This window comes from Lepus europaeus, chromosome 3 (assembly GCF_033115175.1).
Source record: "Lepus europaeus isolate LE1 chromosome 3, mLepTim1.pri, whole genome shotgun sequence".
NCBI lineage: Eukaryota > Metazoa > Chordata > Mammalia > Lagomorpha > Leporidae > Lepus > Lepus europaeus.
In genome coordinates, this window is record NC_084829.1 from 67,066,502 (window position 1) to 67,090,168 (window position 23,667).

Sequence of the window (23,667 nt, forward strand, 5' to 3'; positions counted from 1 at the left end):
TGGCACCCTCTGCAGTGCTGGCATCCCATGTGTATGCCGGCCCAAGTTCCGGCTGCTCCACTACAGATGCAGTTCTCTGTTGTGGCCTGGGAAAGCAGTAGAAGATGGCCCAAGCACCCACATGGGAGACCTGCAGGAAGCTCCTGGCTTCTGGCTCTGGATGGACCCAACTCATTCTATTGCAGCCATTTGGGGAGTGAACCAGCGAATGGAAGACCTCTCTCTGCCTCTGCCTCTCTGTAACTCTACCTCTCAAATAAACAAACCTTGAAAAAAAAGTGCACTTAGTGGAAAAACTTTTAACAAGCTAATTTTATGGAGTAGATATACAGCCAATGGCAGTCTTCATTATTGGTCCTTGCAATACATGTAACTCTGGGGCAAAAACACCAGTCTATACTGCCTGGTTTTGAACCGCAGCTCAAAATCTTACTCTAATTTAGACCACAACACTTGATCTCTCTGTGTCATTTTCTCCTTTATAAATTGTGGATTATTTTGTACCTACTTCTAGCTTTGTTTCAAGATTTAATGAGGTTATTTATGAAAGTGCAACTTAATGAATAATATGTAAATATTTGGTAAACAATATATATATAACTTTATTTTTTTATTTTCAAGTATTTTATTTCAAGTATATTTCTATGTAAAAAAATGCTTATAGTTCCATGGGCTTTCTGGAGATAGAATCATTTGTGAAATTCTTTTTTTTTTAACTTTTATTTAGTAAATATAAATTTCCAAAGTACAGTTTATGGATTACAATGGCTTCCCCCCCATAACTTCCCTCCCACCTGAAACCCTCCTATCTCCTGCTCCCTCTCCCATTCCATTCACATCAAGATTCATTTTCAATTCTCTTTATATACAGAAGATCGATTTAGTATATATTAAGTAAAGATTTCATCAGTTTGCACCCACGCAGAAAACCAGAGTGTAAAATACTGTTTCAGTACTAGTTATAGCATTACTTCACATTGGACAACACATTAAGGCTAGATCCCACATGAGGAGTAAGTACACAGTGACTCCTGTTGTTGACTTAACAATTTGACACTCTTGTTTATGGCATCAGTAATTTCCCTAGGCTCTAGTCATGAGCTGCCAAGGCTATGGAAGCCTTTTCAGTTCGCTGACTTCGATCTTATTCGGAGAGGGTTGTAGTCAAAGTGGAAGTTCTCTCCTCCCTTCAGAGAAAGGCACCTCCTTCTTTGATGGCCCCGTTCTTTCCACTGGGATCTCACTCACAGAGATCTTTCATTTAGGTCTTCTTTTATTTTATTTTATTTTTTTTTCTGCCAGAGTGTCTTGGCTTTCCATGCCTAAAATACTCTCATGGGCTCTTCAGCCAGATCCAAATGCCTTAAGGGCTGATTCTGAGGCCACAGTGCTATTTAGGACATCTGCCATTCTATGAGTCTGCTGTGTATCCCGCTTCCCATGTTGGATCCTTCTCTCCCTTTTTGATTCTATCAGTTAGTATTAGCAGACACTAGTCTTGTTTGTGCGATCCCTTTGACTCTTAGACCTATCAGTGTGATCTATTGTGAACTGAAATTGATCACTTGGACTAGTGAGATGGCGTTGGTACATGCCACCTTGATGAGATTGTATTGGAATCCCCTAGCACATTTCTTTTTTCTTTTCTTTCTTTCTTTTTTTTGACAGGCAGAATGGACAGTGAGAGAGACAGACAGAGAAAAAGGTCTTCCTTTTGCCGTTGGTTCACCCTCCAATAGCCGCCGCGGGTAGCCTGCTGCGGTCAGCGCACCGCGCTGATCCAATGGCAGGAGCCAGGTGCTTATCCTGGTCTCCCTTGGGGTGCAGAGCCCAAGTACTTGGGCCATCCTCCACTGCACTCCCTGGCCACAGCAGAGAGCTGGCCTGGAAGAGGGGCAACCAGGACAGAATCCGGTGCCCGACCGGGACTAGAACCTGGTGTGCCGGTGCCGCTAGGCAGAGGATTAGCCTTTTTGAGCTGCAGCGCCGCCACCCCCCCCCCCCCCCCCGGGAACATTTCTTACTCCACCATTTGGGGCAAGTCCGATTGAGCATGTCCCAAATTGTACATCTCCTACCTCTCTTATTCCCACTCTTATATTTAACAGGTATCACTTTTCAGTTAAATATATACAATTTTAAAAAGTTTGATTCTATTATTCTAAACTTTGACTTATTATGAGATAATATCATTTGAGGAAATTTATATTATTTAGTCAAACTATATTCCATGAAAAAAAGGTCAAAAGTCATATATGTTAAGTCACCTCTTAAACTGGGTGTTTAGGAAACTACTTAATTCCTTACTTTAAAGAAGTATGAGTCAGGGTCTGAACTTTTCGCAGTTAACAATAGCCATTGCTTGGTAACTATTATGTGCCACACATTATCAAGAGACTTTTTAACGTTAGTTTATCAATCCTTACAACACCTGGGAGAGCTACGGTTTATTGTCACTATTTCACTGATTAAGAAACATTCTCTTTAAACTCACGGACCCCTTCTAGACTCTAACTTTTGAGATGCTGACTCCTCCTCCTGTAGATCATGTCCACCTTTTAAGAATCACCACATGTGTGTTTTTTCCTCAACAAATAAGATTCTATGTAGCTTTACCTCTGGAACTAACTAGCTTGAAAATGAAGCACGTTTATTTCATTTGTTTTCCAGATTGAAAATCATGTTTGAAATATGTTTTTAAGCTCCATGCCTTATTCTGTAGAAATCCTTACTCTTCCTGGCCACTCCAAATTAACCTTGACACTGAGCCTAGAAAATTCTCCTTTACGTTCTTCACCATAAATGCTTTTGATATATTTTCACACATATATCTACGTATAATGCAATATGTCCATTTTAACAAAAACAAAGGTGTTGGACTTAGTACTATGTCTGTGTTTTATACAAAAAAGAATGAACAGAGCTTCTGGAGGTGCTGGAGCAGTGCACCTGAGCGTGTGATGAGAGACTTGCCAAGCTGCCTGTCTTAAGGATAGCCAGACTAACTCTCCTCATTGTGAGGAGTTTTGTATTATGAGTCTTTTTCACCATAAACTCTGAAGCCCTCAGTCATTGAGACTGAAAGAGGCAGATGCATTGTTCGCTAACATTCTTTGTATTTCTTTTCTGTTGTAAAATGAAGTGACTGAATTTTGAGTCTCGATTTTCCCTAAAAATACATTTTATGACAAGGCTGCAGCCTCAGGAATAAAGACAGATGTTATAGTTTATTTCGGCACAGACAAGGCTGGTAGCTGTTGTGAATCACAATGAATGCTGCCACAGCCCTGGTCCAGATGTAGCACTAATGCCTCAGAGACTCAAACTTATAGGCGTTTAGTGAAAAGAATTTCTGTTTAAGTCATCTGCTTCCTCCGCATTTCCAGATTCATGAAATGTTTCAATAGACAATGAGAATTAAGATTAATTCTGGAGTTCCTCCCAAGTTAAAAATAAAAAGTTGAAATATCTACTTGTTTATGACAAACTTTATGGTTGAAATTAAAATGATTAAATGAGAAGAAAAAATAGGACAACCAACCTCATTCTAATGATGAGATATCTTCACTTCTGATGAATTTATCAAGGTCTATAAAACAAATCTGAGCTTTACATTAGAAAAAAAATACTTCTTAAAAAGATAATCATCTATATACTTGTATTTCATAAAATTCTGTAATGAATGAAGGTACACTCAGATTCAGATATAGAATTTAACTTTCTTATCAGGCCCCATGTTCACAGGAAAAAAAAATGCCACAAAGAAAACAATTTTGCCAACCCACTTGTTGACTTATCCATGCTACAAGAATGAGATTTGAATTAGAATTTACTTTACATGGAATGTTAATTGTCTTACCTGTAGCCATGTGTTGATATGATGTAGCACTATAATATGCAGAAATATAATCAGGACACAGGTGATAAAAGGGCAGGAAAAAGAAAAACTTACTCTGCAGCTGATTTTATTTCTTAATGGTTTCTTATTCCCTTCTAATGCCTTGCACTCACACCCCAAGTAGAACAGTTGGCAGAGAACACAACAGATGGATGGCAAGCTCAACACATGCCATGTATCTGGCACCCTGGCACTTGATTTTTATTTGCTAAACAGCCAGATTTCAAGAACCTAGTCTGCTAACATTCCTATTTGGTTTAGTGCACCGCCAGCAACTAGCATATAAATATTAAAATATTGCCATAAAAAAGATCACACATGCTCTGTTTCCCTGCATAGTTTAGTAGCTAATTATTTTTTTTCTTGGTGTAGACTGCCGAAGTTTGCAACACTGGGTTTGAAGATGTCACTGCTGTTTTATGAAGACATCTATGATTTTTGATATTAGAGTTTTCTTAGAGGGACTCTGTCTAAAGGAGCTTTTAGTAGCCAACCTAGGGACAGCCGTAACAGGTATATGGTACTGGATAAATCTGTCAGGGAAGAGTAGAAGATTGGAATGCATGATCACAGACAACTGGCATCTTTCTTGCCTTTCACTGTCACTGAATTTTTCACAGAAATTTGAAGCTTCTGAAACTTTTCGTGAAGTCTCCCTGGTCTCTAGGCAGAATTAGCAGCTCCAACACTCTGTTCATTTAGCACTTGGTTTACAGTACCGATGTAGTGTGTGTCTGTATCGCCTGCTAAAATGTGAGGTTCTGGAGGAGAGCAACCAAGCAACTGGCTCAGCAGAGCGCCCCTGATTGATTCTGGATAAATGTCGTCTAAGTTGTTCAGAACTCAGGAGTAATTAGCCCCAGGCCAGAAATGGAGAAGAGAAATAAGAGACAACTGCTAGAAAACTATGCTGAGTGGAATTGGGAAATCTGTCCCCTCTCCATGGCCATAATGCTTCGGTCCAAATCCTCCAGGCTCTGCAGAGCTATGCTTCAGGAAAATAGGAGGGAAACAGACTTCTCTACCTGGCCAAGCTGACAAGTGTTGCTTCCTAGAATGAAACGTAATAGCAAGAAGTGTGAGCATCTTCAAAATCTACTTTCCATTGTCTCTTGGAGAAAAAAATACGCTCTCCTTTTTCTCTCAAGCGCCGGTCTTCAAGTTATCTTGTTCTTCTTTTAACCATATTTGGTTTGAAAACCTTTTGGCTTTCCTACAGCACTGCTGGGGCATGTTCCTCTGTGTATCTGCATAACCATCTTTCTCAGAGCTAAAGATAAGTAACGAATGGCTTTAGTGCATTTAAGTTCCAGTAGAAGTAACTGATATGGAGTGGAACTATAAATTACTCATCACGAGGAATATTTTGGGCAGGAAGTACTTTGCAGTTACTGGTATTATACTGTCCTCAATTAGGAGCTGACTGATCACCCTGTCCTTATACCTTAACTCACCTCTCTCCTCATAGAGTAGTTGATCTAGATGCCATTTACTCCACTTTAGATAATTCAGTAGATCATTTACATTGAATGTCTTCTATTTGCCTGTTAGTCTTTAAATGAACCTGAAACGTAATGAGACTATCTACAGTTTCACAACAAAGTAAAATGTTCAAACATTTGTTTCTGACAGATCTACTTTGAGAAAATCATCTCTATTACACAGGAGACCAGATTTGTAATGAGTTTTAAACATTGCCTATGGCGCAATTCTGTATCTTCGTTATTTTTGGAAAGAAACGTTTGCCTTTCCAGATTATTTCAATATTATTTATTTTTTATTTGAATAACTCTACATAATTTGTATTTAATATCCAAAAGAACTGTAAAACTGCCTTTTAAAGGAAAACTTAGTGGTTATAGTTGACTACAAGAGTAGCACATACATGCCATTTATCCGTAATTTAAAGCAAACAAGTTATATTAAAATATAGTAGCTAGAACATGGAGGGGTGTGTGTGTGTGTGTCTGTCTGTCTGTGAGATAGAGAGAGATGGCCCTCTTTTCTGTGTAAGACTAGTTACTGGGTGATATGCTGAATTCTGAGTGCTACATTTTATTGTTCATGTCTTTTATTAACTCCTCATATACAATTATTTGTCTTCTAGCTTGCTAGAGCAGTAAGTCAGACAACATTTGCCATGTAGTTGCCTGTTGAAGTGGCTAGCCATAAACACTCCAGGCCCACATTCCTCCAAAGGGCACTCCCATCGAAGGCCACTGCTCTGCCATTCACATCCACCTCATAGAGCCAGCTTAACCTGTTGCAGTTGATTTCTCAACAATGTTGCAGTGGATTCGTTTCTGAGAGGAGGAGCATGGTGGGGGCAAGAGTCACCACACAGACCCCGAGAGTCTGGTGAAAGCGGGCTTGAAGCAAGCAGCCTGCAGACTTGTGTATTTCAGTTAGTACAACAGCTTATATAGTCAAGACCAGCCAATCTGGTCAAGGGGTGGTTTATGCCCCAACCAATCAGAGCCTGTTGCCAGGCAGTTTCCAAAGCCATCCAATCACAGCCTATTGCCAGTCAGGCTCTTATTGACAGGTAGTTTCTGAAACCATTCAATTACGGCCTGCCATCAGTCAGGCTCTGTTGTCATGTGGTTTCCTCTGTTGTCATGTGGTTTCCAAAGCCATCCAATCACGGCCTGTTGCCAGGCAGTTTCTGTTGTCAGCGGCCATCTTGGCATGACCTTTTCACCTCATTCCACCACATTTCCCCCTTTTCGTTTATTTTTGAGCAATGGGAGGCATGATTCTTGGCCATACCATTGTTGACCCCATTTCCATGTGGTCTCTGTAAGCAGCTGTGCCTGTCTTAGGTTGTCCCCCAAGGGATCTTACCCGTCATTGACTAACCAGCACTCAAATCGAGAGACCACAGGATTGCTTGCTCAGATAGGGGTAGGAATGAGGAATAATGGTTATCAGGAATGGCATGACCACACACAGGCTGTGGGCCATTTGAGTGGCTGACCAGAGCTAGTGGGGTACAAAACAGTAACAGATGTGGCTATGGGCAGTTTCTCAGGGTAGGATGATAGGGCAGGTGCGTCTGCTAACAAGGCAGATTCTCAGTCTTGTTCAGCTGGTTCTGGTTGGCTGTCAGTTGCAGGCTTGATGTTTCTGGCTGGTACCCAAATGGGCTGTCCCACATTCTCTGGGAAGACACAAGCATGTACCTACCTTTGGTTAGCAGAGGGTGTGGTCCTTTCCATTCTCCTGTCAGGGGATCTTTCCATCTAACCATAGGGGCTGGGGTCTGAGATGGAAAGGATCCCCAGTGTTTATAAGCTGGGCTGATCCCTTGGGAATCAAAAGTAAGAAAATTGATAGTGAAAAGGACCTCAGTCAAAGCAAGCTGTAGGTCTGAGGGCATATGATTTTTTTTTTTTTTTTTTGGTCTTTGTGAGAGATCTTTAATCGTCCTATGAGTTCTTTCAATGATTGCCTGTCCCTGTGGATTGTATGGGATACCTGTGGCAGACTGTATGTTCCAAGATTTCAGGAAGGAATTAAATTCCTGTGATGTATACGCTGGCCCATTATCAGTCTTTATGGTCCAGGGGACACTAAGGACCAGCATGGCTGATTTAACTGCCTTTATCACATTACTAGCCTTTTCTCCAGATTGGGCTGTTGCAAATACAGCCTTTGAATAAGTATCTACCACCACATGGACATACTTAAGTTTACCAAAGGAGTTAATGTGGGTTATGTCCACTTGCCAGAGCTTATTAGGAGCAAGGCCTCGTAGGTTCACTCCTGCTGGTTGCAGTGGGCCTAACGGGGAAAGCGGTGCACATTCTTGCAAGAGTGCACTAGGTGTTTGCATTGGCTCATTGTTAGCTCTGGGAAAAGCAATTTTATGTTGCTTGCTGACATGTGAAATTTTTGGTGTAAAATACGGGCTTGTTCTAAGTGTCCAGTGGAAGCCGTGTTGCAGGTAATAAGATGATCGACCTTTCTGTTACCTTGGAAAATAAAGCCAGGTAACCCAGTATGTGATCTTATGTGTGAGATATACCATGGATATTTTCTGTTCTCAGTTAGCTCTTTAAGTGTTGTGAACATCTGGTCAATTGGCTTATTGGTTGGTTTAAGGCTGCAAAAGGGATCGTCTTTGCTACCTGTACTGAGTATTTGCTGTCCGAAAATATATTTACCGGTCCATCTTGGCTAAGGAGTAGAACTTTGACTATTGCTTTTATTTCTCCCATCTGTACTGATCTCCCGTGGGGTTCTACTTGGATCTTATCTTTTTCCTTCTCTAACTTATGATTATTCTTATTGGGACTTCCTTTTATTTTTTTTTAAAGAATGTAAAGAAATTGCTAAATGTATTTGGCAATTTCCACTCTTCACAATGCATTTGAGCCACAGCATAATCAACAAAGGATCACAATAATTCTTTCATTGTATGAACTACCTGTTACACTCAGCACTTCAAAATTTTCAGTTCACTAGTATAGGTGAAATACATGAATAACATGCATGATTGTTACTTATTTATAATATGTAATGGAATTCCTAATAGCTCACCTAAACATGGACAAAAGATGCAAAACAAGAACAAAAATAGAGGGGCTGGCGCCGTAGGTTAATGCTGCGGCACTGGCATCCCATATGGGTGCCAGGTTCTAGTCCCGGTTGTTCCTCCTCCAGTCCAGCTCTCCGCTGTGGCCTGGGGAAGCAGTGGAGGATGGCCCCAAATGGGAGACCAGGAAGAAGCTCCTGGCTTCGGTTTGGTGCAGCTCCATCAGTCACAGCCATTTAGGGAGTGAACCAACGGAAGACCTTTCTCTCTATAATTCTGTCAAATAAATTTAAAAACAAAAAACAAAAACAGGAATGGAAAATAACACATTTATGTAGACGCTTACAAAGCTACTGTTTCTGTGAATGTTGACTTTTATTACCTTACCTACAAATTATGCACAAATGCCTCTAAGACAAGTTTCCAATCTGACTCATAGCCTAATTCAAAGGTGAAAAATTAAACCTTTTTAATAGACAAAAAACTCAAGGTTTTCCACAAAATACAAAGTGTACCCTGGTTTTACATATGAGGGGCTGCTAGTTTAATTCTACCACACACCACGATTTGCCACAATAGTTAAGGGAAGACAAAGGCAGGCTGACAAAGTCACCAATACAACAGTTTATTTCAATTTGACTGTAGTTGCCGTTTATTATCTGACCAGATTACAAAAATACCATAGGAGACACCTTAGTTCATCCTTCTAATAAGTCTGTTGATTTGGTCTTCCCTGTTGCCAGCATCCCCACCCTCTACAAAATGGGTGGTCTTTTTCTTCATCCCACCTCGGGGAGAAGATAACTTGAAGGGCCTCAAGAAGTTAATTGCTTCCTTGAAGTGTTTCCCAACAGTATAGATCTCGTGAATCAGATCCTCCATGCAGATGATATTGTATTTACCAAGAGAGCGGGCAATCAGAGTGTTATCTGTCAAAGCAATTTGCTTCTTATTGATTTTGCGATAGCCACATTTGTAAATTAGTTCATTTACTGACTTCAAATTTGGGTACCCCCATGCAATATATGGCTCCACAGTCCTCAGCATATTAATGGAGGCCTTGTTGAGCTTAACAAAGGTGCCATTGAAGATCTGGCAAAGGTGAAGAAGCTGCAGCACTTTTTGGACTTTGGGGCTCACCATTGATACCTCTGATCCTGATGACAAATGCCAACTTGGGTTCTGCAGGTACATAGACGTTGCCAGCTTTTCTTGCCATCCTCACCATCCGAATTTCAGTTCTGTACATCTGCCTGTATTCCTTGTGATAGTGCTTCACTTTCTCATAGATAAGCTTCCTCCTTGCCTTTCGAAGCATCTTTTGGGCAAACTTCTTCCTCAGGTGCTTGATCGTCAGCTCTGCAAAATCCCTCCGCTTTTTCTTCTGGGTTTCTGGCACAGCAGGAACCTCCTCCTTCTCTTCGGCACCCTCCATGGTTCCAGCCGGAAAAGAGGAAGGGGACTTCCTTTTCTTAGCACGACCGTTACTTCTCAGCACAACGTGAAGAGTGGATGCCTTTTGAATGTCGGAGTCAGATGAAGTCCATCCATCTCCCAGTTGTTTGCCAGCAAAGATCAGTCCTTGTTGATCGGAGGAATGCCTTCCTTATTCTGGATCTTGGCCTTCCCATTTTCTATTGTATCTGAGGGTTCATCCTCAAGTGTGATGGTCTTCTCCATAAGGGATTGTATCAAAATCTGCATCTTGGAGGCTCTCTCACTGCATGTGGCAGATCAGAAAGCCTGAGTGTTACATCTTAAAAGATAATTTACTGACCAGTTTGTGTGAACAAGGAATGTACCCTTAAGAGATTATATGCTATTATTTGAAAATAATTATACTAAATAGAAGGCTTTTTAGGTGCACAGAAGCTGTCATGTATCATATATATAGGATTTTTTCCCCTGTGTATAAGTGACAGGAGAATTAAGAATAAGGGGTAGAAATGTGGGGAAGATTAATTTGGGTTCAGATATCACACATAGGATTTTTCCCCTTTGTTCTCCATAGTACAAATTAAATAGTAAAAGTACCTGACTTGAAGATTTTAGTATCTCATCAGATTACTTGGTAGAGGTGTGGTGGATATAAATGTATGCATTTACACTTGTTTGTATGTATAAGGCTATTTACCCTGCTTGTCCTCTAGGTACATGAGCATACATATCCTTGTGTACAAATATGTACATTTAGGATAGCAGGTTTTGAGAGAGGAGACATTGAGTTCAGCTGCTACTAGCTACCCATACCCTTGTATTTACATTAATATGAATAATATATTTCTTTTTTTTAACTTTTATTTAATGAATATAAATTTCCAGTGTACAGCTTATGGATTACAATGGCTTCCCCCCCCCCATAACTTCCCTCCCACCCGCAACCCTCCCCTCTCCCGCTCCCTCTCCCCTTCCATTTGCATCAAGATTCATTTTCAATTCTCTTTATATACAGAAGATCAATTTAGTATAAAGATTTCAACATTTTGCACCCACATAGAAACACAAAGTGAAACATACTGTTTGAGTACTAGTTATAGCATTAAATCACAATGTACAGCACATTAAGGACAGAGATCCCACATGAGGAGCAAGTGCACAGTGGCTCCTGTTGTTGACCCAACAAATTGACACTCTAGTTTATGGCGCCAGTAACCATCCTAGGCTGTCGTCATGAGTTGCCAAGGCTATGGAAGCCTTCCAAGTTTGCCGACTCTGATCATATTTAGACAAGGTCATAAAAGACAGAGTGAGGATAGTAACCAATGATCCTAAGAGTGGCATTATTGCTTATTCTTGTGTACCATTTCAAAAAAGGGAAACCCAGTCACCAAAGAAATATATATTGAAATATATTATTCATATTATTATTATATATTTCAATATATATTTCTTTGGTGACTGGGTTTCCCTTTTTTGAAATGGTACACAAGAATAAGCAATAATCTCATTCATTTTATGAGGTTTTAAATTGACCTTATCCTTAAAATTAATGTTATCATACAAAAGAACTTCAGAAATTCATGGAAAAATAGAATTAAAGACAAAACACATTTCCATAAGTTTTTGAAGATACATCAAACATGCCCATGTGTTACCAGTATTGAGGACCCAGCAAATACACAATGAATTTTAAAATATTGAAGTTTTAAACCCTATGCAGTAATTTTTTTACAGAATAATTTAATTGCTCATTATAACAAATTGTTACAATACATAGGTATGCAAAGAAAATGAACACCTTACTCACCAGAAGCAATCACTGTTAACTGGTATTTTAGATATTTTTCTATCTGTGAGTATGGTATGTATCCTAGTTACTTATGCATGTGTGTATACATATATGTCAAACACACACACAGAGCTACGTATTGTATTCACATATACAATAGATAAGGTTAGTAATTTTTAAAAAGATTTTATTTATTTGATATGCAGAGTCAGAGACAGAGAGACAGACAGGTCTTCCATCTGTTGGTTCAACCCCCAAATGGCTGTAATGGGCTGAGCTGAGCCAGTCTGAAGCCAGGAGCTTCTTTCAGGTCTCCCATGCAGGTGCAGGGTCCCAAAAATTTGAGCCATCTTCTGCTTTCCCAGGCAATAAGAGTTGGATCAGAAGAGGAGCAGTCGGGACACAAACCGGCATCCATATGGGATGCTGGCACTGCAGGTGTAGGCTTAGCCTGCCATGCCACAGTGCCAGCTTCCAGTTAAGACATCTTTATTACAAAAACAATATCAAAGCACAATATTTTTTGTTCTGCAATGTAATATTTTTGACCTAACATTACTTCCCAAATATGGGGAAAAAATCTTTCCTGAATTATAATGGCTCACATTCAAAAATAAGGAAAATACAGCTGAACAAAAATAGGTGTCTTTTTTAATTCCCCGAAATATGCAGAAGATTGCTAACTTAAGAACCATATAAAAATTAAAATCCTGAAGAATTTGCTGAGTAAATAGGATGAGTCAGAAGTGACAAATCAAAGCCAGATTTACTTTTGTGTTGCCTGTTTTATTGGCTTTTGTGTTTGAATACTGGCATTGAACTTGATATCTTTTGCAACCATTTCATTCAACATTCAATTTAAGTAAATTTTTTTTAATGAATATGAATTAATTACTGGAGAAATAGTGATATATTTCCCGTTTTTTAAAAATTCACAAAGAAAATTATGTTCCTGGGAAATACGCCTTTAAGTAAAATGAGAGGTCCAGTTTTTTTTAATGAGTTATAGGAAAGATGTTGCAATGTATCTCAGACTTTTTAATCAAAGGCTGATTGCTTAACTTTTTAAAGAAATAACCATATAGCATAGTTTCCACTCTGTTGGCCTGATTCTAGTTATTTTCAAATTTTGTGCTGAATTGCGAACTCTACCTTTCTTTGCTTGGTCTCCCTGATACAGGTTTGCAAACTATATCCTACAGAGTTTGATTCCTTATCAAATGTCCTTCAGAAAACATGTATTTTTTGCATAATAAGAAAGACTGATTCTAACATCAAATCAGAAAAACCAGTAATTTATATTTTACATGTAGCTGTGCTTACTGAGGAAATATGAAGTGATAAAAGGAGGTAAAATGAAATCCTCAGATCAGTTTTCCAGAAAGCCACCAGCTAGCCTTAAACATCACCTAAATTTTTCCAAAAACTTCTCAGAGTTTCCTTTGGATTCTGGAAGTGGCAGTTTTTATTTTTCTGGGAAGATGAGTACATGTTGTATAAAAGAGATCCTCAAAATATTCATGGAAATGTATATTATAAAAAACTATGCATGGATTTTAAAATTTTTGTACCACATTAAATGTAGCTTTTTATTCCATTTTCCATAAGTGTTTGGAATTATCCTTGCATTACAGTAGTTGTATAGGCTACACTAACATCAGCAGCATCATTAGCTTTGGCCTTGCATTATGTTGCACATATTTCATTTGCCACCATGTAGTTTGTCACTGGAAAAGGATATAAGCCCTTCACCATAAAAATCTATAGTATAAACTACATGCTCCAGAAATAAGTTTTGAAAGTTGTGGTTGCTGTGGGAACCATTGATTGTACTTTTTTTTCAATAACAAGCCAAAATATTGACTGGAAACCAAAGGAGATGCATCTTTTATTTTGAGCTGAGAGTGAAAGAAAGGAGAAACAGCATGAATTCAGAGAAAGCAGCCAATCGGTATACTTCCAGCTATTTTAGGCAGGTATTGATTTTATAGGTAGAATTGATCACAAACTACCTGTAGCACCCAGGGCTTTGAGCCTTCATTTTAGAGCCAGAGAAAGGTATTTCTACTGCTGTCATAAGTTAGGCTTTCAATAATGTCCCAACAGAAATATCATCAGCTATTAATCTATTGAAACAAAAATTTGCTTGTAGGAGTATTTTTCTTTAATTTTTATACTAATTAATTTTGTACTAAATAATGTCTTTTGAGAAAGAGATAAAAATGCTAACTCATCCCTTGGGGATTAGAATAATGACAAATTCTTTTAAACAAATTGTTTAAATTGTAAGTTTCTGAGGGTACCTCCAGGAACATCAAGAAAAAACACAAGAAGAAATTAGGTTTCTGAATTCCAAAGGTGCAAATTTGAGCCTCACATTGTCACAACATTTCAAAAAACTTCCACGTGTTGGTATGTCATGTGAGGATGATTCATTTCCCATGAGATAATCAGTGATGTTCATTGGTTCTGGAAAAATGTTCACAAAACAAATTCCCAGCCAGAGCAGAGAGAAGTTAACAGTGACCTTTTTAATTAGAGCAGAGATCAATTAACAGTAGCCACAAGAAAACACAACACCTTATGTATAATCATAAAACCCTGTGTCCAGTAAAGACACATTCACAATAGCACAGCTTTAGAGACATTTGGTATCCAATAACTGTGTATCTGGGTTTAACCGTAATCTGACACATGGCCAAGATATGACTTTGGGTGCCAGAATATATGGCACTTTGAGTAGGCTGCGAGAAAAGAAAAAGAGAAGATATTGCCACTATATTTTTTTCTAAAAATGTATATTTGGCAATGTATTCTATATCAATGTGCTTTACTGGGTATGCTAAATTTTGTTATGTGTAACTTGTAATATGATATAAAACATTTTGGATCAACTGATGAAATTAATCTGATTCTTAGGGACAAGTGGGCATACTTCTGTGATGAGTAACAGAATCTCCATTTTCATAGAATGTCCCCTGGTGTTAAATACTTAATGTGCTTTTACTATCATTTTACCAAATAGGAGTGTCTAATAGACTTCAGTGATGCCTGAAATCCAAAACTATAATAATATTTTAAATCTAGAAAACCATACATAAGCGTCATATTTTATCCATAGATAAGTGTCATATTTTATCTATATAATAATAATTATATTTAGCACAGTTTTGCCTTGAGTGTTTAATATATACTGTGAGAAAAGCAATTATGCTATACAATACTTTGAAACAATCTAAAAAAACTAAGTCCTTAAATATGTATATGTGTGTAGCAAAATACACCTACTAAAGATCACTAAAACTGTCCAAAATGTATACATTAATGAAAGGAGATCTCTTTACATTTAGACCGGAAATATCATTGCTATTTTAAATATGAAGAGTGATTTTTTTTTCTCTATATATTTGAATTTTGTTTAATTATTGGAAATGACATCTCACTACATTCTAGATAATGCTTAAAAGCTGATATCTTAAAAATTATAGATGTTTAATAGTAATAGAGCAGGTTAATAGAATTGTTTATTTTTGGCTCTCAGAATCTGGAAACTCAGGAGTCAAAAGAAACTCTTATAAGCAGCCAAATTCCTAAGGCTCCATGGTGAATGTGCACATCCTCCCAGGAATATCTCATTTGAGCTGGTGTGTTAGTTACAAACCAGATTTGTCAAAGAGATGGCCCATGGATTCCAGTGAAGGAAACTGATAAGCTTCCCTGAAAACCTTGGTAACTAAGGCAGGGCAGGGTCAAGATGAATGGAAAAAACTAAAAATTCTTTCAATAATTGTCTCATGAAGATGGCCTTGAGTATGTCTTTCTAATCATTCTAAAGATGAGTAAGAAGGTAAACATGTTCATGTATGTGTGATTCGTATTTTAGACAAGAAGTCACTTCCAGAGCAGTATTAAATCTTTTTCCAGAGAGGATGAATGAAGGCAGCTAGATACCATCTCAGAAGTGTGTGCATTCAAATTCTAGTTCCTCCAGCTACCTATTGTACAGTTGTCTGTAAGACGGTCATAGTGATGATATCTACCTGACAAGCTTGTTGTGAGAACAGTGGCTAGTCCAGGAAAAGCACTGTTAGTCTTTAACATAATTCCCAGATTTGAAAGAGAGAAAATGAATTAGTGATACTAAATATCATATGGGAAAAGAGGGTCTGTGGAATCAGTGAGACCTCTATTAAAATCTCAGATAATGCTACTGGTGAAGTGGCCTTGAATATGTTACCAAACTCCTCAGAGTCCCTGTTTCTTTATTTTAAAAATTGAAGTGATAGTCGTGGAATTAGTTAGCAGACAAGGGATAAGTGCCAATTCCATGCAAATGATAAATATTTAGTGTTAGGGTCCCTTTCCCCCAACACTCGAGCTAGTTGATAAAAATTATCAAGTCTTTGGTTGATTGTTTTTATGGCTAATTAAATGTATTCTGTATCCTTCTTTTAGGGTGAAAATGGTTTACATGGTGTTCCAGGCTTACCTGGCCAAAAGGTAAAGAGTTTTCTTAAATGTTTGTATGGTTTAAGACTTTTCACATCTTTAAAACTGAATTGGTACATGATATACTAAAGACTCAGAAATTTTCTTGCATAAAACTGAATTCCCTCAAAGACTCCTAGCTTTCCACAGAGGACTCCTCAAGCAGTCCCCTCTCCAAGTGGTCTCAAAGGGCCCACTCTGGGAGCAGTCTTTGTCAGAGTGTGCGCAACATCATCAAAGAAGTCATCTGCCAAGGGGGGTATATGTAGCTCTGGAGATGTTTTCGTTGTTATTAGCCAGAGTCTAACATGTGGAATAGAACAGTTTTTATTGCCTGTGGATGGATTTGGTTACTTCTTTTCTTCCCTTTTGTGTATCCCAAATTGAGCCCAATAGTAGTTAGAAGATATAGATATTAAATATTTTAAAAGATGTTGCAGACAACTACTCTCTCAAAAATATTTTTAGAAAGACAAATTCATCATAAATAAGACATTTGGCAAACTCTCTGTGCCTAGAATCTTTATCTTTATCAAGGTGGACTTTGCACTCATTTGTTGTGTAAAGGCTGCTTTCTCCTTCTGGGAAGGAGCGTGATTCTATGTGGCCAGATCCTTTGGAAACACAGAAATGGTATATTCTAATTTCCTGGAGAGATGGGAAGCCACTTCAGGTGGGGCCAGCTGTCAAGATACAACCCAGATAATCCCACCACAGGGGAGAGCATTGCTGGTGCAACATTAGCTGTCCACTAGGTCCAACCATATAATTTCTATGCTCTGGAAAAGTTTCACAGGTTTTAAGCAACAAGACATCTGAAGTTACTATGTATCCAGTTTTTCTCCCCACTATCGGAAAATGCCATTTAAAAGATGGATACTTATTTATAGTTACAGCTTTTGAAAGAAAAAAAAAATCGTCCTTAACTTGGCTCCCTAACAGTAGTAAGACTGAACTGGCAGCAATGAAATGGCCAGCTTCTGAATTTGTTCACAGCAGTACTAGACAAAACCCAGTGATACAGCATGTGCTACATCTGTGAGTTGAGTTGCAAGCCAAGGGATGTTCAGATTTATCTGCTGGGAAATAGTTTTGGACTTTCCAGCAGCTGTTTGTGGTGGCTGCATCCTGCTGACATTGTGGCTGATGTCCTGGAGGCGTTTAGCAGCTTCGATGTCAGCTGGAATTAACAGATCAAGTTGAAGTATGTATTTTAGGAGAAGTGGTAGAAAAAAGGTATATTTTCAAGCTAGCCTGTTTTCTTCCCTATTAACTTTTGTAAGGTAAAGCAAAAATAATTTCTCAGTGATTTGTCTGTGTGTATATATGCACACACATACTCAAATAGATGCATATGACGTGTATGTGTATATATATATGTATTAATCAATGATAGCTATATATGAAAGTATGTGTTTATTAAAAAGCTGGCATTGTTTTCCATATAATTAATATGAATTTTACTTATACTAAGCATTATCTTGTTGAAGCATTACTGTAAAAACTGCGGATAACAACCCTTCATCCTTTGCCTCTATGCACTGAGATAGTGCTTGCAGAATGCTTTTTATGCTCAAGCCCACTGTGAGAGGACAAGAACACAGGAATAGGCTAGCACTCAGGTCCTGGCAGTGTTGTTATGAGTTCTTCAGTGATTGCTTGTAGAATTGTGAATGGCACATCAGTACGCTAAATTCCATGCAGAATTAAGTGAAAAATAAATTTGTCAGATCAGAGAGATTTTAGCTGAAGAAAAGGAGTCTTACACTATTGAGAATAAAGATAGCGATTGGGAATAGACAGCCCTACAACCACCAGTTCCAGGGAAGGGCATGGAGCTGGTGTTAGAACAAGAGCCAGAGATCAAACCTGAATTTATTCATCATGGGGCTCTTACTAGAACAGTATTGCATAGGAGTCAGCTTTCTAAGAAGGTTGTCCCTACTGGATCTAGTGAAATAAATGGCAATAATAGCAGGAAGTGCTGAGTTAGCCTGTACCAGGCTTTATGTTGATACATTCGATTCTTAAATCAATGAAGATATTATTATCATGCTTTTTTATTAATGGAGAAGATTAAATGCCTTGGAAGTAGTAAAACTACTAGTAAATTGTTCCGTTTAATATTTAGAAATATTTAAATGTGTAACATCATTGGTTTAGAACTTACATATTAGAAATATCATTGCTAGAAACATTATAAAAGTATGTGTTATGTGTGTTCTTATTACTATACACATCATATTTCTCTTCTATAGGGAGAGCAAGGATCTGAGGGCAACAAAGGAGAAATTGGTGAAAAGGTAATATTTCTATTTACATATGCAACTATAAAAATAAGCTGTGTTCTTGAAAATATTTGGAAATGGAATATCTAACGGGCATTCTGTGTAAGCAATTCAATAACTTTATAAAAATAACTAAAATATATTTGAGATTTGATTAAAGTAGACAAAAAATTAAACTTATTTGGACATAGACATTTTAATTAAATTTGTTCTGTGGATATATGAATGATTTAAACTTTTATTAAGTATTAAACAATTATTTTATTACATTGCTGATCCACTAAGTGTCCAAATCTTTAAATAAAAATTTAGTTTATAGTTTACTGGTGGAATTTTCTCTGAGGTATAAATAAAAATAATTAACTGTAACAGGGTAATATAGAAAAGAAATGGCATGCTAATATTAGAATGATTTCAAAGAGTTTGATAAAGGAATGATATAGAACGTATGGGAAAGGCATAAGAAAACCACAAGGATTGTGGAGTATCTCAGGTCAGGTTTCAGCAGGCATCATAAACCCCCTATGATTAAGAGTCCCAGAGGAGGAGAAAGCTGTTTGGAGAAGGCTACAGACAGTAGCTGAGGGAAGCAATCCACCCAGGATAGCACATAAAGCCAGGGTTATGAATACCTCTTCATCTCTCTCCTCCAGCCCTGAGCTCTCAAACTGGTGACTTCCACTGGCCAAACCAAATTGAGAGCCAGTAGGGTGGATGAGCCCCCACAGAGCATCCTCCCAGGGTCAGAGCAGGACAGATAAAGGGTGACTGGTGGATCTTGAGGAGCTAAGGGCAGAAGCCACACCATTAACCTAAGTGCTATCATCTTAAATTGCCATCTCACAAAACTAAATTTTAGGTTGGTAATTTTTCATTTTTTAGAGATTTTATTTTAACAAATAACTGCCAAAGTCATTTGCTAGGTTGTTATGGCAAAATGTTTAAGCAACCATTATTTCATAGATTTCCACCGAAAGTGTGGAGAATATAAGTGCCTGAGTGTCCACGATTTCACTTCAGACGGTTGATGCTTGAATCATTCTACATTTCAAAAATCTAGCTTAGTTTCCAAATAAAGCTCGAACAATACCATTCCTTTGCTTCATAACTCATGTATACATTCAGTGTCATGTAATTGGATGACCAGAAGAACTAGAAAGAGGAATGGATAATCTCAAATTAGACAATATTGCCTATGTTTAGCTTTCTTGGCAGTGATCAGTTATTTGCTTCTTTAATAAGTGTTTATGGGGATAATGAACATCTACTATAATTGTAAGACAAATTACACATATTGTAAGCTTCATGGTAATTACTTTTCCTCACTGAACTGTGAGGAAGAAAAAAGGATGGCCAGATAATAACCATAAAATTGGGGTGAATTTCATCAAATTATAAGTTTTATAAAATAAGTCTCTTTTCTTAGCAATCCCTTAAATACTTTTGTTTCAGAATAACAGACATTGTGATGCCAAGCATTCAAATAAATATTTTGCTTATATATATTCCTGGTTAAGACTGGAATTTTATCTGTATGAGTGAGACTAAGCAAGGACAGTATATGTTTTATATATGTGTACATAGTTGGTACTGCTCAGTAATAAATTGATTCTCAGGAGCTATGAGGTATAGAAAAATATTTGCTTTATTTGCCTTCAGTGATTTTCCATGTAGGTCCTTATATCCATTAACTGTTGCAGTCAGTCTATTTAACCATAAGGAGAAAATACTTATGGAGATGAAGCGCCAAGCAGGAAGGACAATATGTTGAATTACAATAACAAGTCAGATTTAAGATTTACAAAATAACCCTGTGTTTAAAAAATGCATTCTGCTTTATTATTTACTATGTGCTAAATGCTTGACACTTTTTTAGTTTTATGTGCTTCGTACTCTGACCTATAACCACACACATTTTCTATAAGATCAATAATTCAGGTCATATGAGGGTTAATTTCTAGATTAGTTAAATAAAATTATGGGAAGCACACTCCCTTTGGTATGACATAGCATGAGATTCCTGAGTTGTTCTTAATATACTTGTTTTTGAATGAAGTCAGTAATTTAAATTTCAATTCTTTGCTGTAAACAGTATATAAATATAAACAGACTAATCTTTTTTGTTTATAACCACCTTATGGCTTTCACTCTGTTTAAAATTTGACTGTTTTGAGTGATACAACTGATGAGCTGCAAAATAAGCTAATTCAGGGATTTATTCTTTGTGAGAAATGTCTTCTTTTCCAAAGACCATTATTACTAGTTTTAAAAAAATAAAAATTAGTCATCTATGAAAGAGAATACCATGTGATTATTTTAGGTTATATTTCTATAATAAAGTTTAGATACCTGCTGTTCTTCATTGTGGCTAGAAAATGTCTCAATAGATGAAGTGATTCCTAAAATGTTTAACCTGCTGTCCATAATCCAGGGAAGAATTTACAGAGCTTGAGCAACTTACAGAGAACTTCATTTGAAAGTATACACCTGAATCTATAAGTACTGGCAGCAAGAGAGTGGAATCTCCTACCTTATGTGTGACTGCAGTTCAGCTAAGTCAGTTTAGAAGTGAAAAGCTGTTTGCAGGCATAATAAGTTTTCTCAAAAATTACTTCTCTGACAACTCTCCCAGAAGACAGCTCTTTTTTAATAATGTGGACACATAAGAATGACCTTGTGCCACTTCCTATCCCTGGCCTGCAAAGTTAGATGTGCTTTACCAAAGGACCCTTGTACTCTTTGATAGCATAGCTCATGAATAAAGATGGAAAGACCCTGTTCATTTCTGAGATCTAGGTTCTGGTTTCTGTGTTTCCAACACAATGAGATAAAACTTTCTTATTTTAGATTATCAATTAGAGGTGGACATTTGGCCTTAGGGTTGGATACTGCCTGCGACCCCAGCATCCCAGCCTGGATTCAAGTCCTGGCTCTACTCCTAATGTGTCAGCTTCTCATTGTTGTGTGCCTGAGAGGCAGTAGATAATATGTGAAGGACTTGGGTCCCTGCGACTCACATGGGAGACTTCAATTGAGTTTCTGGCTCCTTGCTTTGGCCTGGCACAGATCTGGATGCTGAGTGAACCACTGAATGGAAGTTAGTCAGTCTCTCTCTCTCTCTTTCCCTCCATCCCTCTTACCCTTCTCCTGCCCTCCCTCTCAGATAAAATAAATATTTTTAAGAAATTAAATTATATATTACAATAAAAAGATTGAATAGATTTATCAACTTTATATCATTCTTTTCAATCTCCTATTACCTGCAGTTCTTAAAGTTATATTTAGACAGGGGGATTTGAAAACTGTGTCAAAAGATACTTTCAAACTTGAAAGTGTAGAGACAGAAAAATGAAATTCTTCATTAGAATGTTAATATAAACAATTTATCAAATAATTAAGCCAAGAAATGATTTTGTACTTTACATATTATCCTTATTAGTTTAAGCTAAAAGAGGACTGAGACTAGAATACATGGAAAAAGGAGGTCAGAATTGAAATACAGGTTTAGGATTTCACTTTTAAACCTTCTTGGCAATTATGCTTCATATTCAAAACTAATGCAAGAGTGTTAAATAATGCTATTATAAATACAGTACTTTCCAATCATCACTCTAAAGCAACTGTCAACATGTCACCTTACTTCCTGTGAGTTCTCTCTTGGCTCACCTTGTAGAATTCTACTGAACATCAGCCTGTTATGCAATTGTTTCATTTACCCAGTAATATATAAACTTCTACAACTTTCAGTAAGGAGTCCTGGTTTGATTTGACAGCTGACTTGAAAAATGAATAGAACAGATGGAGTAGAAAAATAACTATAATTTCAAAAATCAGAGCAATTTATCTGTGGCCAGTGACAATTGCTGTGGCGGTAACCATGCCAACTTTCAATTATGCATGGTAGCAGGCCAAGGGGTAGCTTAACTGGCCACTCCACAATGCTGGCCCCAAGAAATATTCTTTAACGAGATAGGACCCAAAATAAAAATAGAGTAAGATCAGTTAAGTAGAGAATTGAAGATGTCTTATACTTCCTGAAGAACGTCATAGTTAAGCCAGTAATAATATTGTATTTAAGAAATTCTCATTGAATCAAGAATAAGAAAGGAAGGTAGTTGATCTGGCAGTTAAGACTCCCTTTTTGACTCCCACATCCCACTTCGGGTTCAGGTTCTAGTCCTAATTCTGTTCCCAGTTCTAACTTCTTGCTAATGCAGATGTTGGAGGGCAGCAGGTGATGGCTCAAGTAATTGGGTCCCTGTTACCTACATGGGAGATGTGGATTGAATTCCAGGCTCCTGGCTCCTGTTTGGCTCAGCCCCAACTGTTGCTGACATTTTGGAGGGATTAACTAGTAGATGGGAGCGTGCTCGCTCGCTCTCTCTCTCTGCTTCTCTCTCTGTATCTCTCTGCCTCTCAGATAAAATAAATACATAAATTTTAAAATAAACAGATCACCATTCCAACAATGGTGCCAGCAATATTCTGTAATTTCTGTCTAGTGTCAATAATTCTTCTGAATTATAGTATAGTTTGAATTTATCCATTTCTCTCCATCTGCCACCAAATCGCATAATCATATGTCTCCTCCTAACCACTGTTTTTATTCTTAGTCTTTTATCTAATGTCCAAATCATAGCTAGGTGGTTATTTAATCAATCATGTGGATCCTGTTTTTAAAACCTTTTACTTGTTTCCCATTAAGTTAAAATCCAAAATCTTTGATATAGCCAACAAAATGCTGAACAGTTTGGCCTAGCCTTCTCTCTAAACCCATCTCTCCTCATAGTCTCCTTTTCTGTCTCTGCACCAGCCACATAAACCTCTTTCTGTTCTTTGAATTCACCAAGCTCCCCCCTGCCTTAGAGCTCTCCGTCGGTGTCCCTATCAACATCATTTGGCTTACTTCTGTCCTTCAGTTGGCTTACCTGTTAAATGTTATTATTTCTTAGTCATTTTCTTCAATACTTACTTGGTTCTCCCATCAAAATTTGTTCCTTCTGTTTTAATTTCTCATTATATTTTTAAAACTACTCTATACATTTAAGGCATTTTCCACAATTTATTCATGATGTTTTTGTTTGTTTTTCTGTTTTCCCCAGTAGAGTAGAAACTCCATGAGAACAGGGACCATCTGTCTCTGTGTGTTTTTTTATCTTCAACCCCCTGTGCAATGCCTAGCATTTAAAAGAATTCAATTACTTCATTAACGTCAGGGAGTAGTATA

The 23,667-nt window shown here is 37.6% G+C and overlaps 1 protein-coding gene and 1 pseudogene across 1 annotated transcript in view; one reads left to right on the top strand and one right to left on the bottom strand.

Annotated features, from left to right (window-relative positions):
- Nucleotides 1-23,667, top strand: part of COL19A1 (collagen type XIX alpha 1 chain) — a 415,287-nt gene that overhangs the window by 109,668 nt on the left and 281,952 nt on the right. The window contains exons 9-10 of the mRNA XM_062187570.1: nt 16,120-16,164; nt 18,411-18,455. Coding sequence (XP_062043554.1) covers nt 16,120-16,164; nt 18,411-18,455 — 90 coding nt within the window. The remainder of the gene's footprint in view (nt 1-16,119; nt 16,165-18,410; nt 18,456-23,667) is intronic.
- On the bottom strand, nt 9,040-9,870 carry LOC133756948 (large ribosomal subunit protein uL30-like; annotated as a pseudogene).